This window comes from Epargyreus clarus, unplaced genomic scaffold (genome assembly GCF_041222505.1).
Source record: "Epargyreus clarus isolate Ecla_fem2 unplaced genomic scaffold, WU_Ecla_fem_2.2 ptg000010l, whole genome shotgun sequence".
NCBI classification, from domain to species: Eukaryota; Metazoa; Arthropoda; class Insecta; order Lepidoptera; family Hesperiidae; genus Epargyreus; species Epargyreus clarus.
The window spans coordinates 11548371-11566188 of record NW_027332218.1 but is presented as its reverse complement, the minus strand read 5'-3'; the positions used below and the strand labels follow the sequence as shown (position 1 = coordinate 11566188).

Genomic DNA, 17818 nt, shown 5'->3' with positions numbered 1-17818 from the left:
CAAAAATATAGCAATATATTAGAGCCGTTATATTACAAGGAGTCAAAAATAGTACCAGTATATTTGGAGAATACAGTGATGTTAATCAATCTGTACAATATGTTGACAAATATTTTGATAAATTATATGACGTTTTTGAATTATAACTCGTTGAAAATTGTGATATGGTACGTTGAAAATATCAAAGGGATTTACTAAGCTATGAGATTGTCGAGGAAATATATGGTTACAATGGAGTCTCTAACAACCTGTTATTTGAATGTAGCAGCTTTAAAAATGAGAAAATCATTACCCATAAATATTGTGTCGCAAAAGAATTGGAAAATTTGTCTATTACTGATATCATGGAGGCAAGTTAGATAAATCGGTAATTTATCACGAGTATATTGACTCTAAGTCCATCTACTATTAAGGCTATTAGACTACGCAAGCATCGGAATCACATTGAAACAAATCGTCCCTGCCTTACCGTTGTAGTCGGTATCGATTTTCCGTCCCGTGCCTAAACTTTTTAAAAATTCATCGATACTCAATAACCGTTGCGTTGGAATAGACATCACTAGCAAACCAGAATAGTACACGTTCGATATACATAATGATATTAATCTAATCGACTTTCAGATATTAAGATCAGAACAGATTTGCTACTTTATCATTGCAGTCAGTGAATCATAATAAATGTTCCTTTCTAACTGATATCATCAAATAGTCGAATATATTCAGGTGACTCAACTTTTAGGAGCAGAACAGACTTGCTACTTTTAATCGCAATTTTCTAATTTGAAAATTTACATTTTTTTAATATTTCAAATATTCCCAATATTGAAAGATTCGAATTTAATTTAAAAGTCGAATGCTCATCAAAATTTTAATCTGTAATACTCGTAACATTGCGAAACACGAATACAAGTAATTGAAATTGCGTAACTTTAAAAGACAAATAATTTTAACAATGTTAAATAATTGTAATGTTTCTTAAGTACAATTTTTGTTCTTAAGATTGTGAAATTTAAATTTAAGATATTTGCGTTGCTTATTTCTTGACTTATTCAAAAACTTTCCTAACTAAATACGCTAACATGTAATCGATACAACTGTTACTGTTTTATATAAGCTGATTTTGCAGTATATCTGATAACTCCTTAATATGAGAAGCCACACCTTATAGCGCAAGCATTACTGTTATGAGACAGAATTTGTATTATGATTGATGATTGATTGATTGATTGATACATAAAATACGACCTTGATCCGAATGTAGCACGTGTGTTCTGGTCTATGGAATACTAAAAGTTGGTCATGCATTGTAGTGTGCAGTCGACATCGATTTATACGTCAGTGCCTGATACAATAGGAATTATGATAGACGAAGTAGCAAGCATCAAAATAGAACGACTTCTAAAGGCATTATTGGGCAGCGTTGGTTATTTTTCATACACTTATAAAGTACAAACTTCATTTAATTAAAATTACAATAATGATTTTAATACATTGCTGATTTGATATTTTCATGACAAGTGACTTAGTGTCTATCTGAATATTTCGTACCTTCACGCCATTTTCTGAAGCACTAAATAATTATTAATTAAGTATCTATTGATTATGTTTCTATAATTAATTAATTACACATTGTAACACGTTAAAAGTAAGATGTAATCTTAAAATAAGGGAATACCAAAAGATTACGTAATAAACAGGGGTGGGATAGTCAACGCACAATTGCAAAAGAGTTTAATAAAATTTCTTGGTGACTGAGACAAGCTTCAACAAATAGACTTTAATAAGATGTCACATACATAAACTATCCCACTTTTAAATTCAACACTCGTGACCGAAAGAGTAGTATTTTTTGACGGAAATATCCTATTTAGACACAATTGGGTCTAATTCCTAGTGTCTGTCTAGAACAATCATTACAATTTAAACTGATAGGTAAAACTTAGTCCAAGTACCTACCTATTATCTAAACTATTTCGGTCAGTCGATTACAATGAGATGAACAGCTAGAATTATTAAAAAAAAACAGCAAATTACAATTTACAAACCTTAACCCAATTAGGCAATAATGACGTGATGAAAGTTTCAAATCAACATTTTTAAAATAATTTCTATTCATTTCTATTCGTGCGAGAACATTAAAATAATTAAAGCAATATCGTTTTTTTTGTTAATTGTGGTGAAAGAAAAACGAAATATAACTAAAGTTTGTTCGATAAAATTAAACATTTCTTTTTTTTACGTGCTAATATATATTATTAACAATGAAGGCTTGTGAATATTGCTACTTTAGATTTAAAATGAGAGGCACTGCGAAAAAACATAACTTCAATTTTCTATTCATTTCCGATTCAAATTTATTTTAAATGTTTATAATGCTCTTTTCTTAAATAAATACAAATTATAATAGTATTTCAAAAAAGAAAAATATATAAGATATTATCAACAAGTGAATAATCGTATTATAAAAAGAAATAATTATTTCATGATGAATATGCGTTTACTTGAAAACCATCATTCGCAACCTAAAAGTTGTAGAATTATCCAAAATCTATGGAAATCTTTAGTAAAGCAATAAAAATTTTGAAAACCTTTATTAAAAATCAAGTAAAAAATATATTTGTATTTTTTCTATTTTCAGATTATTTAATTGAATCATTTCTATACGGAACTTTATTTACAACAGTTATAATTATTCTAAATAATAATCATGTTGATTCTTAGAGGTGAATTATGTATTTATTCAATAAAAAATTAAATTAAGATCGCTTAGACTGTGAAAAATTAAGAAATTAGATATGGCAAGATAACCCACGCACACATTTATGTAGAAATAATATTTGGAGGATTAATATTTAATAAGAGTGTCATTTCATAATAATTCGTTATATTAATAATTATTCAATAATTATAGTGTCATTAAATATTTTTGAACAAGACTTCGCAATGTCGTTGTTGTGTGTTGAATGTATATTTCAAATATATTTTGCTAATTTCAAAGTACGTTCTATATTGTTTAATATGGCTGAAAAAGCTTGAGTCGTGTGAAGAAATAAATGTTTTTATACCTTGCTTATATATTAATTAACTGTCTAATAAAGTTTGTTACGTAAATAAAATGCACAAAATAATCATGCATTTGCTGCACTGAGGTAATTAAACATGTAATATAGATTAATTACGAAAAGCAATTGGTCAATATCACATAGTAATTCATGTCAAATTAATTTTAGATGATTTTACTAATTTCTTTTTATAAATGCTAAGTTTCGGTTGTGTAATCAGCATTTTATTTAGCTAAGTTAAAATTAGATTAGCTAATACAGCAAACTTCTTAAATTACTTCTAGAATTCCGTTATGATTAAAGTTTTGCTTCGTTATATTGTATATAACATTTTAAAGTTATTTTCTAATGTACGGTTATTTTTAATTTTAATAACAATAATTTTAATATATGCTTAATTGTGATAATTGCTACGATAATATTGTAAATAATATAGGCATTTACCTAATATAGATAAAAGAGTAAGTAGATACTTTATAAATTGTGTAAAATATTTTTGGTAGTTTTTAATTTTTTACTGTTTTGTTCGACAGCAATGTGTAACCTATCTCTTTTGTTAATTAATTTCCAATTATTATAGATATTTGTCCAAAATGCAAATAATATTTGGATTATAGATTTTAATGTAACAAAATTGTATAATAAATTATTTTTGACTTAGAAAAACGCCACTAAAATAATTGTGTATAACAAATATAAATATAATTATATTTTGTCACATTTTAAATATTATCCATAATTATTGCCACACGTCACTGCCATATGTATTTAATATTTATTTACTCTTTTACCTAAAATAATGTATTCAACGCTTTAATCCTCTGTCCAGTGACTATCCACAACACAATTTTAAATATATAGCAAGAATCTTTCCAATATTTGTGTAATGTCCGCCACAATTATTTATACGATAATCATGATTGATATCGTTAAATATTAACGCTCTCTTATTAATCATAATGTTTCATAATATTTGTAAATAAATCAACTGCAATTATTAATACCTATTAATTCAATTATCTGGTTATGTCGTACTGAGTAAGGGGATACCAAAATATTAGTAAGGGTATTAACTAGGCAGTTGAAAATATTATTAATTATTTATTAATTAGGCACTATCCCATTTAATGTATATTTTGCGTATTTTTGATTTAAGGGAGTGCCTACTGGCTTTTAATCATACTCGTTTCACATTAATAATATACCTAATAAAGTTTATCCGTCATAATATAGTAATTTTAAGCGTTGCTATTTTCTGATTATGGGATTGGGAGTAAAATGTACGAGGCGTTTCAACTTACTTCTCAGCGATGAATAGTTGTCGATTTTATATCAAAAATCAATGCATTTTTATTATTATAATTGCAGTTGATTTGTTTGATGATTTATTTTTCTGTATTGTCAAGCCAATTATTTTAAGATACACCACCTTTGCGATACGTGCCTAGTGTTTCAACACCAATTTCATGGATGTAATAAATATAAAGTGTATATAGATGGTAGAAGGGCACAAGCAATTTTACAAAGGTTTTTGGTGGTAATATTATGCGTGTTGAGGTATCTTTGTTTACTTTTAACTATAGCTATTAAAGGTCTTACAAACATAATGGTATAAATTGCTATTTTACTCTGTAGAGTAAATTAAATGTAACTCAAACTGCGAAGAGTGCTGAAACACGCTGTTACTTTAACGAAATGAAATACTAACAAAAAGTAGTCATAATATGTAAATTTCTGTTTCTACGCATTTATTTTTAGTGTTTATTTTGCTCAGTCTAGGCATTTATTCTATGCTACTTTAAAGTTTATATTTTAAATAAAACCTACCTTATTATTAAGCTTTGATAAATCTATTTTAATTTTTCAATGGACGCTTTAGTCTCACATTTATTTAGACACAAAATATTATAATTTTTTGTTATACCGTTTGACTGAAAACACAAAATTTGTGTGTTAAGCACGTTAATAACAACCGTACTACCTAATAATATATTATTATAATTCACATTAATTGTTAAATAAAGCCGATAAATTAAACGCATTAAAATTAGATACGACATTCGAAAATAGTATTATATTATAATGAAGTCCACTTAGAAGTATTTTGTAAAAAATAAGTTTTATTTTCGTGCAGAGAGAAAATAAAATATGCAATTATTATTATTACACTCATTCCGGTTACATTGGGTTACATCAATGGGTAAATATGTATATTTAAAAATATATATTATGTTTTAGTTCATAATTAATTATTTATTGCTCTTATTATAGTAATAGTTACCAATCTGATTTTAAATTATTAATCTATTTAATATTTCAAATACACATTTTATTCAAATTAAAGTATTTTCAATAATAAAATATTTTACGGCATTTTATTTTGCATTTAAAATGTATATTTTAAAGCAAATAAATTTAATTATGCAGTATTATTAATTTCTGAATTCATCTTAAAAGCATTTTCATTCATTTAACCTGTTGCCTTATGATCGTTTTGTATATAAAGATATAACGGAAAAGGTTAGTAGGTAGTAATATAATAAATTTATTGGCTTCGATGTCCTGTGTATTTATTTCTAACCTGACCATAACATAAAAGTATTAAATTTACAATAAGTTCGAAGATAGTAGAACCCTTTGTGGGTGGACTCCGCCGGCATCACCGCCACACCTATTTCTGCCTCATAAAAGCAGTGTTAAGTGCAGTGTTTCAGCTTAATCCTCAGGACTACCCGCGCATATGTGCCCGATCTCTGGTAGAAATATCTAATCCTATCCGGGGTTGATTACAGATGTCCATGGGCAGCAGTAGCCACTTACCATCAGGCATACCTACTCGACTGCTATTCCTATATTATAAAAAAAAAAAGTTTTTTCTACTTCTCACTAATAACAGTAACACCGGCCGACCTCAGCCTGAATTCCCATTCTATTTAGTATTGATTACTGATGTAATAAACATACCTATTTCTGGGGGGAAACAGTTCTTGCGTTGGGGTGTAAGGTTGGCGGTGCCGGCTTTCTTAGGTATACGAAACAACCACAGTCCTCAGAAGTGGTAGCGTGTCAATTGTCGCACATTAATTCTGAATCAGTCTCTTTACTATGAAACTACTAGCATACATAATCTAAACTACTCTATAAAATAGTACTCATGAAACTAATTCCTTCAAAAGATACACAAATGCAAAAAAAATCACCATTTTTACAGAATTATATTTATTAAACGAATAAAAAGTAACTATTATCCACATTTTCTCCCTCGTTATTTATAAAGTTATATGAAATAAAACGGCGAATATACGTATGTATGTAGGCAGGTAAATACAATATTAAAAGATGCTCACACTCAGATTTGTTCTTTGGCAACTAATCCTGCCGGTCCTTGTCCAACAACGGGGGTCAACCCTGCTACAGCTACGGCTTTTAAAGGTCTGAAACAGAAATAATAATAAGATAATAACTTCATAAGAAATGTATTATAATATTATTATGCATAATTTTCTCATACACTTTTAAGAAATTGACATTTTAAATTTTATTTATTATTATTTATTTATTTTATTTATTTTATTTTTATTTATTTGAAATTTTAAGATTTAAGTATTTGCACTTGAATTAAAAAGTTACCAATTTCACGAAGTAAAAAAATACGGGAAAACATTTCATATTTTAAGAATCATATTACATGGCCATTATGTCGCCATCTAGCGAGTAAAACGCGTTAGATTTGAAAAATTCTGGTGGCAAAAATTACAACTATTTCGTTCACTACAACACATTATAGTTCGCATTGTGTAAAACAGATGGCGCTGTTAGCTACTGGTCATGCTTCATATAGTGAAAGTCCCATGAACAGCTAATAGATGGCGTTACTATCAAGTTCTTTGTAGTTTCTTAACTACACAATAGATGGCGCTAAAACCAATTGTTACTTACTTGAAGCCAAGTTCTTCGGGCGGTACCCCGAGCTTCGCCAATTTAGCCTCGTAAGTGGCAAGAAGGTCGTCATGAGCTTTCCGTAAGCGGGCCGCTTCGTAACGAAGGTCTTCTACTTGTGTGTCTTTCAGCTTCAGTAGTTCCTATAGTTTTGAAAATAAAGTAACAAGAATATCAAGTTACTACGTGACTACAAACTAAGGAGTATTTTATAAATCAACGGTTGTTTCGCTGCTATCAAATTACAGAAGCGTGATTAGAACTTCAAGTATTTCCAAAAAAAAAGGAAATAAATACATTCAGAGTGTTATTTAAGATTAAAACTAAGTACTTCGCAACAATCCGCTACAAATATGTATGACGGTATATATTTTAAACCATGCAATATGTATGTACATCATATTTGTAGCGGATTCTTGCGAAGTAGTTTTAATCTTAACTTATTAGCATGGATTCCCCAAACTAACGCCTGATACGAGTACAATTAACTGTTCAGATTATTGTTGGATTCAAAATATTGTTTAAATAATATGTTAAAATCATTTAATTTTTCTTAATATTTCGGGTATAAGCCGTAAAGTTTACACAATGTCGCTTAGTAAGTTTTGCCTTTCAGTACCCTTATTATGAGTTTTTAAGTTTTTACAAAAATTACTGTTTTTGTTTTTGTTTACGTATTTCCCATACTATTCCAATCAGTTCTAATACCATCCGCTAGGGGCGCTGATTGGAATTGTATGGACAAATACGGAAAGAAATACCAAACTGTCATTTTTGTAAAAACGATAAATCCCATACTAAGGGTACTAATAATCCCATATAGTAATAAGGGGAATAATACCATACAAAGCAATCGATATAGTTTTTTTATGATATGGAATTAGCAAACGAGTTGAAATGCAGTTAACCCGATGTAAGTGGTCAGTGCTGCCCATACACATTCAGAATTCAGACCTCACATGCTTTCCCTGAAGAGTACACGGCAAACAAGATAAGTAATATTCCCTTATCACACGCTTCAAATTAGAATACAGCCGTGCTTCATACTGCTGTTTTGTTGTGTAATTAACATCTATGTCATACCGTTTATCTCTAGAAACAGGAGTGGTGGTGGTAGGTAGAGAATCGAGCTAAGTAGGGTTCTACAACCTTCAGATTGCTATACTTACATGTATCTCTCTCGGACCCATATCTCTACCCTCCATATTCTTCAACTTGGCTTCTAGCAGCGCCGCCTTCAGTGCTGCCCTCTGTTGCACCTCCAACACAGCTCTCGAGAAACGTGCCTTCAAATCGTCCCGTTCCACCAGAATCCGGTCAAAACGCACTTGCAAGACCTCATACTCCCATTTGAGTACTTCGAACTGCTTTTCGAGAGAGGCTAGTTGTTTTGTTTTGGCCTGAAATGTTATGTTATTCATTATAACTGCTATTTTTTATGTTTTGTTAGGTGTGCGAATTATTGGGGCAGTGTTCCTTGGTGAGATCAATGAAAACATAATATACAAATTTAGGCATTATAAAAAGTTTTAGTGGTAGTTAAGCAAAGAAGATCTAAGTCACCTGCCGGTAAGAGGTTACTACACCTCAGAACATTTTAAAGTTAAAACGAAGGCGGCTTTGAAGAAGAGTTGCTGAGTACTATTAATCGTCCTTTCTATTCAACATGGCTAAATATTACATTTCACAATGAACACGCGGTCACAACAACTTCTGAATATTTTTAAAGTAGCAACCCGCCCATAGAATAAACATATCTATTTTTTGTCGTATTGAACTATCAGCCTGTTGCGTCATTTTCAAATACGACACGAACCGCACTTTAAAAAGTCGTTGTACCTTTTTACCAGTTCAACTGTTACTTTCTGGCAACTCTTACTTTAGAGACTTTATGTAAATAAACATTAATTAGTTTTAATGTACAAACCGCTAAAGCAGCCTTATCTCGATCATAATTAGACATCTGTCGTTTTAACTCCTTATTATCAATTATCGCTGCTTCTAAAGGTTCACGGAGGCTCTTTGTCTCAGCGACAGCATCCCGGGATATCTTCTCCGCTCTTTCTTTGACTTTCTGCATATCTTCCATCTGTTGCTTCAAACTACTTATTAGACCTGGAAGAAAAAAATAAAATATTTATAATTTTTTTTAACATTCTAAGTAAATCAATAATGAATACCAAATTCATTATTTTAGACCAAATTCATTACTTTTAGTACAAATTAGTAGTCACTTAAAATAGTGATTTTTTTTTCGCCACTTTTTTGAAACTTCTAGTTTACTACTAGGACCAATGCATGGTTGTCTTCAAAAACTATCTCTTTTTGGAGAAGAGTTCTCAGTTATAATTTTAATCCTTCACTCATCTACATAGTGGTTAGTATAATCATTATTTATACCAAATTATTCCTGAAATAAAGTGCTAAGTTAAAAAAATCTTACCCAAATTATTCAATGTTATGTCATTGTAATAGTTCTTCAAATCAGAAAATGCTCGTTCATGATGAGAAATCAATTCGGACAGCTGTTTATTTTTCCTCTCTTCGACCTCTGAAATTTCAGTTCTGTGTTTCACTGTTAGCTCAATTTTAGTTTCGTGAAGTTTTTTTTCAGCTTTATCTTCAATTTGTCTAGCCTTCTCCTCATATTCATCCCTTGCTTTTGATAATTCTTCAGCGTGAATTAACTTTGCTCGTCTCAATTCATCTTGGGCTGCTATTACTTTTTCTCTCATTTCCTGTCTTAACATACGTTTATCGTTGAGCAGTTCTAATTCTTGTTCCGTGTGTTCTTCCTTAGCTGCTTTCAAAGCAACTAAGTTTTCAGCTCTTAAAGCGGCTGCAGCTGCTTGCTGTTCATACTTTAAATGCTTTATCTTTTGTTTTTCTGTTTCTAAAAGCGCTTCATTCTCTTCTTGTGCTTCTTCAGTGGCTCTTTCTCTGTTTCTCAGCTCAGCTTTAGCTTCTTCAAGCTGTTGTCTAGTTATTTCCCAAAATGTTCTGATTTTGTCTCTTTCTAACTGAAAGTAATTTCGTTCTTCTCTTTCCTTGTCTAGTTCTTCTTTGACTCTGAGTGTAAACTGCTCGAGTTTCTCTCGAGTCATCTCTGAAGTGTCCACACCATCTATGACAATGGCTGTAAGTAAAATAAGAAATGAAGTAAGTAAAGATAAGAGAATAAGTAATGTATTAAACTCGAATATTGACATACAGCTAACAATATAATATTTTTTATGAAATGTACACAAAATGAATTATTTAGCATTGCATACAAATTCCTCACTTACTGGCTTTTTAATAATTAATATTCCTAAGCACTAAAATAAATGATTAATCATACCTGGAGCCTTCTTTCCACCACCCTTGCCACCTTTGGGAGCCTGCAAGCGATAAGTTACAAAATATAATTTTAATCCAAAAATCATATTTATGAACGCAACAGCATAAAACGATTCTCACCATTTCCAAGAATACTGTTTTATATCTTCAAAACCCAAAAATTGTTTTCTGAAAGTACTGTTGTGGAGTAAAAATCAATAGTGTTGATAATGTTGTCATGGGTAACGACTACGTGATGTTAACGTTGTCATGGTAACGTAGATTACAGGGGATTTTCCCAGGATTTACCATTAGCGAAAAAAACGTCAAGAAACACCTTTAGCTATTTTCACACAACACAAAAAATCATGATTTGTAATAGTCAGGAGAAGTATAAGGAAATGGAATTATACTAATGTAGCTTTTCTAACCTATGAAATTTTCAAATGGAAAAAAGATAATTATTACGATAAATTGTCATTCCTACCGAAAACAATATTGACCAATGTTAGGGCCTGTTCAAATAAGATCAGCACGTCAATTTTACCGTTAACGAATTAACGGATTTTGACGTTTATATTATAATGATAATCAACTTGAGAGTCTGACTTAATGTGATCAAAATCTAGTCTTGTCGCTTGGGGTAAACAGCAACAGTCAGACGGCGAACGGTAAAACTGTCAGGCAGACCTAGTATGAATGGGGCCTTAATATTTAGAAAATACTGTCCATAGGAACTTAGATAATTAAAAGATGTCAATCTTCTGACAGACGCAAGACAGTCGCATCAAGAGCATTCAGTTAATAGTTTATATCAAAATTCTTTCGTACATGACAACAATGTAAAGTTTATTGTAAAATCTAATCCATTGCCTGTAAATTCCTGTAATTGTAAGTGTAAGTGTTACCACGATGCTGACAGAATTATTCAACGCAGCCATGTACGGATTATTGTTCTCCAGCCTGTTTATAATCGACTACGCCTTAGGCAATGGATTGGTCGATATGTTTCAGAAGGTCTTTTGTAAATTCGTGTGTTTTGTCAGAAAAACGATAAGGGAAGAGGCGAAACAGTTGCACACAGTGGAAAATACTATCAGTATGTCGGTGCTCTTTAGTGAGATACTGTTCCTTGGTTTGACTATTTTAGTGAGTATATTAATTTGTTACATGCTGTGGATATTGTCCCGGATTTTGTCATGATCGACAAAGTTAAGCATCATTTGGCTGTGCGCAGGATGTCAGTAGTTAGTAAGTCGTCGTGCTTCAAAGCTACTCGTATGTTCACACATCGCTCGTAATAATGTTAAATGGATAACAGTCTTCGTATTTCGTACTTATTCCTACTCGTAGTTATAGTGAAGGGAGTGGTTGGTAATTTATCTTTGCTTGGATTAACCAATGCTTCTTCCTGAAATATATCCTACACAATTATTCCATTACTCTGCTGACGGATACATACACTATGATAAAAGTTTCATCCAAAAATTGTTATTATTAATGCTAAATTTATTTTTACAGCTTCTACAAAAATACAAACAGGTCCGCGTTAAAGATAGAATTGACGATCTCCTACAAGAAAGCAGGGAAGCGTTGCGACAAACCAATGAGTTCCTCGAAAAGTGGCGGCTTAGACGGGTAAATACCATTTACCAAAGATAAATAAGGGGTAGTTATCATCTTATTCTGCTCTATAATAGCAGTGTTAAAGGATTGTTTTTGTTTGAGAGGAGTCACAAAGCAGATACACTTCCAAGATATGTTCCAATGTAGTCATTACTCATTAGGCGTAACTAAATTCATAAGCTTAGTATGTAATGATTAACAATTACCATCACATTTGTATTTAACTTTGTTGTTGTTGTTTATACTCTGTTCTATGTAGCGTCCGTTATATGTTTCTACGTATAGAAATATTTAACATCAGGGGTCTGCAAGGTCGTTTTTCCTAAACGCAGAATTAAAAATTCATTCATAAAATTGTAAGTTGTTTCTTTCAGCTAAATTACCAAGCGCCCATCGAGTACTCTTATTTAGATGATGAACCTCAGAAAATAGAACCTCTAAAGCTCGAAGTGCCTATATTACACATGGCTATTATTGATGTGAGTCACATCTGTAATTCTATTGCCTTATAAGTATCTATTGGCTACAAGACCTAGTATTATAATAATACTTCTCCAACATTTCTTATTATTTATTTTATAGACAATGGGTACAACAAGATCTCAACCAGAACGAGGCGATGCAGGAGACTCCGTCAACATCACAGACTCCACGCTACTCTCAGTGACGTCACTTCTTGATGATGAACTGGAATCGCTGACAGAACCGCCTAGTGAGGAGAAACTCGAAGATCCAAAGGGTGTCGAATTTGGATCTCGGTATCTTTGGGATGTTATTGAAGAAGATGTCAGTAATTTGGAAGATTAACACAATTAGAAAAATCTGCTGCGCTGAATGTAAATGGCTCTACTATACTGGTCTGGAAAGATATAAGAGCAATATTTTTTTAGTCTGAACATAGTTGTACATAAATAAATGAAGAAATAGATTTTTGTTCAAAAATTTTGACAGAAAATGTTGAAAATATAAAATTTACAAAATTATTTTGTGCCGTAATGTGAAATGTTGTTACGTCCAGAATTTCGGTGAAGTTTTGAAAATTGTGCTGAAATGTTATGTAATTTGTCTGAATATGTTAGGTTTATAATAAATGAATTTTACGTTTCTTCATTATTTTATCTTCAAATTATTGTATCTAGTATGTCTCTATTTTTATTACAAACAAAAGGCTTTATGAACATAAATCAATCATTGTTACTTATCTAGCATACTGGCAAAATAACATACTTTTTATAACGAAGAAATCCCCATAGATCTGCTCCCTTTTTGGGAGCGGATCTATGGATATGAGAAGGTGTTTCGGACTTTTACCGACTCAAAACTCCGCGGCGTTACAAACCCAAGACCCAGAATACATCTAAATTCATCTTTCAGATCATGTGTTTGACCGGGGTCAAACCCGGAACCGTGTGCGTCAGACCATTATGGTGACCGCTCTAACACGTAGTACAAAAACCGGTATACCTACCAATCTTCATGTTTGCAATTATTTTTCCCAACTTCTATTTTTGCTAATACCACCACTAAGGAGACTGATAATCCTACAAAGGTTCTTCCATATCTCACTTTGAGTGTCAAATGCCCATAATAAGCGGCTCAAATCCGAGGGATATTAATTTAATACCCCAACTTACACCACAGTAACTTTTCGTTTGACAAAAATCTTTTTACCAATATCTATACTTAGATGAACGGAATAAGGTGTCAAATGCGATGTATGGTTTTTGAGGGTTGCATTAAAAATGGGGTAATATTTTGCTTTGAAGTAGTGTCAGCAGGGTGCCAAATAAGATGCGTTGTAATTAAAAATTTAGTATTCAGGATGGTGACATGGCATTTACAGGTAATAACTTTTAAATGATGCAAAGGCCTTAAGAATTGTGGTCGTAAAGGATCTGCAAAGTTAAACAGTGTGTGACAAGGTTTGGAATTGGATGGGTTACCATTAGTCGTGGAATATGCCCACTTCTGTGCTTATGTACCCGCATATGTACCTGGTACTTGTCATAGCATAGCAGTTGGAAATCTTATGAGTAAGTCTTAAATGTTTACTTCAATTTAATAAGATTGAACCCGGCTTCCATCATGGGGCACGCTTCAGAAGTCCTTTAGTTGCGTAAAAGACCCGTGCCGAACTGTGAGAATTTTTTTTTTAAATATAATTTTATTGTGACACAATATAAACGTACCTACTTGTAAAATTTATCAATAAATGTACACAAAACAAAGATATAAGTCTACGGTAATTTTAGTCAATTTACTAATTACTTACAAATGGTTTGTCTATTCATTTCGGAAATAAACTTAACATACAAATTTGTAGTTCAAAACTTTGTTTAATAAAACAGCAAAACAAACCAATAACCGATGACAAATAATTTGGCCAGCTTATTAGCGGTAAGCGGCGCATAAATAATCCGTAATGCTATAGTAATAAGCGCTACGCGTAATAATCCCATGAAAGGACCCGTAATCCCCGGGAAGTGACAGGCAGGAATAATGAGTTCAGATTTGTAGCGAGGGAAATAGGGAAATGGCGGAGGCACTGCCGTGCCTCCTGATAATATATTAGGTACAATTTACACTAGTTTTGACAAAAAATCATCTATTACAACTCTACACGAGAATCCTTGTTTGGATGCCAAATTCACACACACAAATACACATATGTATGTACAGATAAGTAGACCAATAAATATTTAAAAAAACAAGTCTTAGAAATGTCATTTTGTTTTTGAAATCCTTTTATTTGATATCCATATCAATTAGGTGAATAAAAAATTGGTTGGCCATATTGGACCATCTGCTACATTGTGTATAATGACGTCACTAAATGTGCATTGTAAATTTTTAGCCGATACACGATTTAAATTTATTTTTGCCGGTACTTCGACCCACTTCCATGAAATATGTAAAAATACATAAAATCGTCATTATAAAAACAACATATCATTTACATACCTACTACATAAACATGGTCAAACCGTGGTTACCCAAAATCAATACGCATCCAACTGACTGAAGCCCAACCACTGGTATAAGCCCATAATTTGGCCCCAAACAATGGTCACGTGTCTTGGTATGAACACCAAGTAATTATGGTGTAGCTTCAACTTGTGATGGATGGCACGCCTTCGAGTTTTGTGGAGATTATTAGGGTTGGTTACCCTCTGTTTTTTATCTTTACACCGCTTTTGTTGTTATATTCTATTGCGCATGTAGAACTTCGTCAAGATTAGTTTCATCGGACTCACACTGTTTTATGTATTAATTCTTTCTAATTTAGTTATTGTCTAAACCTTCTCTGTTTCTACTTTATCCAATAGGTATTTCCGTCTTTTCTTCGTTATGGAAAATTTACATTACTTCGTAGGTTTTAAATTTCCTTGTGTTCCATCAGTGCTCAAGAATTAAGTACATACGTTTCAAAAATTATTCTGTTATTCGTATAGGTAATTACAATTTTAGATGGAAATATAAAAGCAGCCATTTATGTCTATTATGATTAAAAAAATATTTAAGATTTTATTTAAGACCTAAACTTCTTTTTTCGCTTCATGTTTTCTTATTTTCTTCAACACTGCTGCCAAAATACTTCAATCTTATCTAGTTTCCGTTCGACAGAATTCATTAGACAACTTCGCCGCCATTGACACTGTTGTCAGGTTTATCGTTAATCATTCTTCCAGACGCTACAGACATGACGCGAAATTCAGGATTATTAGAACTTCTTATTTTAAATTAACATTTATAGTAAACTATAATTCCTTCAGCTGCTGCTTCAAAACGTTTGCCTGAAGGCCCAAGAATTAATCGAATCTTATTATATTTATTAAATTAATTCGTGATAGTCTAGTGGTTAAGAAACTCGGCTTCTCGATCGAGGGGTCTGAGGTGCATATCTCAGGCACCTCTGATTTTTCAGAATTATGTGCGTATTAGAAATTAATTATCACCTGCATACCTGAGAGATTCATACAAAAAAATCTCAAAGGTATGTGAAGTTTACCAATACGCACTTGGCCAGCGCGGTAGACTATGGCCTAATCCTTCTCATTCTGAGAGGAAAGCCGTGCCCAGCAGTGGGATGATAATAATAGTTTGATGATGATGATATTAATTAATTGTAGGTAAATCTCTTCTATTTTACTTATTTATTTTTAATTTTGCTTGTATACAAAAGTACGATCCTTGTTTACTAAGATACTCAACGGTTTTATAATAAGCGGCAGTAAGTCTAACAATATCTACTATTAGGATTTACTTCATCTTTACCCTAATAAACCTGATACCTAGCAAGAAATCAGTTACAATCAAGACCTAGGCACCCTGGATGACCCATACCATTTATCACTCAAGTCTTTTTGTCCATCCGATTCAATACTTTTTGTGTGGAAGATTAAATTTCGCGTCGCGGTCGCTTCAGGACCATTAATACTACTCCCCCAATTTATGAAGACCTTCCCATCCTCCCTGATTCTTTAAAAGCCAAGATTGCCAGAGGCAATTGGTTCATTCTGATGGGTCAGAACAATTTGGACACGCCAAGACCCATCTTGTCATTGACTTTTTTATTTTTTAACACGTCTGGATGCTGTTACGGTGATTATGATTTTTGCGGACCGAAATTACACTGAAGGGATGAATTGATATTTGACGACGAGTTTTAACTTGTTTTGTGGTTTTTTATTGCTCTATTTTTTAGGTATTACATAAAGAAGTAAACACGCGCAGTCCGTCTATCCGTTTTTTTCTACCTTTAAAGGATTGTATCGTTTCAATCGTAACCTTTCATCGTTTGATTTTTTTAACATTTTATTTTTCCGACGCATTTGCTTAGTCATTGAAATACTTATAATACATTCAAATGTTTAAAGTTAATTATTTTTTGATAAAATTAAAATTTAAAATAAAATAATTGGTGATGAAAATCAATAGGTATATTAATTGAGCTCGCACTAATCCTTAGTGCGAGCTCAATTAATGTACTGATTTTTTTTGTAATAAGTAGAAGTACATCAATATGGTCACCAATTTATTACTGTTCATTTGAGAAAGCCTTATGGTATAGCTCATCACAGTGGTTAACTGTGTTATTTTCCTATACCGGTTAATCTTTTATAATTTATTTCTGAGCCTGGTATTTCAACCTTAGACCTCCAAAATGGGAGGCCGATAACCATATTACGTTATCTCTTCAAAATGACTTAGGTTATGATTTCCCGTGCACCGATTATTATACACAATAATTATATATTCCTGCTACTTCAATGTTTAACTCGTTAGATCCAAACCCTGTAATTATTTCCCCTATTTGCTAGTTATACAAACAGAAACGTGTCACCAACACCCGATAAATACCGGAAGAATCGCCTCCTAACCAAATAATGGACAAATTACAGAAATTACACCGAATAACCACCCACAATATTCAAACTTATATCGAGTTTCATTCCACGCAAGTAAATCAACTTCTTTCATATTGCCCACTTACTTGTAAATTTACACTTTTAATATTGCACCTGACAGCATCTATATTGCCAAAGTAGTAAGGTTTATAAATGTATGTAGACCCGAAGGACAAAAATTGGTTAACAAATTCAAAATTCAACCGTTTATTATAATGGCTGACTCTTCCGAATAACACTGGCCTAGTTTCCTATATAAACTGTGCTAAAGTACAGTTTAGCTTAGGTTGGGTATTGCACAATATGGCGGCCGAGGTCACGTGCTGGTCACGTGACTATATAGAAAATCAAAAGCGTTGGTACGGAATGAATTCTTAAATACGGTCATTAGTGGTCCGATTATACGTTAATTGGGCATTGTTTGATAAGATTGGATTTGAAATAGATAGGGGTCTGATGACGTTA

The 17818-nt window shown here is 32.1% G+C and overlaps 2 protein-coding genes across 3 annotated transcripts in view; one reads left to right on the top strand and one right to left on the bottom strand.

Moving 5' to 3' along the window:
- Positions 1-10600, bottom strand: part of Gas8 (Growth arrest specific protein 8) — a 41808-nt gene extending 31208 nt beyond the window's left edge. Inside the window, exons 1-7 of one of the 2 annotated variants that reach the window (XM_073077460.1) lie at positions 10461-10600; positions 10342-10381; positions 9445-10137; positions 8929-9116; positions 8171-8401; positions 7002-7144; positions 6410-6496 (exon numbers count right to left, since the gene is read on the bottom strand). In XM_073077460.1, coding sequence (XP_072933561.1) covers positions 6412-6496; positions 7002-7144; positions 8171-8401; positions 8929-9116; positions 9445-10137; positions 10342-10381; positions 10461-10463 — 1383 coding nt within the window. In that variant the 5' untranslated portion in view covers positions 10464-10600 and the 3' untranslated portion in view covers positions 6410-6411. Of the gene's footprint in view, positions 1-6315; positions 6497-7001; positions 7145-8170; positions 8402-8928; positions 9117-9444; positions 10138-10341; positions 10382-10460 lie in introns of those variants that run through there. The other variant, XM_073077459.1, reaches the window with a different exon arrangement.
- Positions 10601-11231: 631 nt separating this feature from the next.
- On the top strand, positions 11232-12752 carry LOC140745645 (uncharacterized). The gene is made up of 4 exons (XM_073077584.1): positions 11232-11468; positions 11841-11957; positions 12320-12424; positions 12528-12752. Exons 1-4 carry the CDS (start codon positions 11232-11234, stop codon positions 12750-12752), a joined length of 684 nt encoding a protein of 227 aa, XP_072933685.1.
- The last annotated feature ends 5066 nt before the right edge of the window (positions 12753-17818 follow it).

Coding starts and splice junctions, on each gene's coding strand:
- LOC140745645 (XM_073077584.1), top strand. CDS start 11,232: ATGCTGACAGAATTATTCAACGCAGCCATGTACGGATTATTGTTCTCC. Junction 11,958..12,319: donor AAAAGTGGCGGCTTAGACGG/GTAAATACCATT, acceptor TGTTTCTTTCAG/CTAAATTACCAAGCGCCCAT. Junction 12,425..12,527: donor TACACATGGCTATTATTGAT/GTGAGTCACATC, acceptor TTTATTTTATAG/ACAATGGGTACAACAAGATC.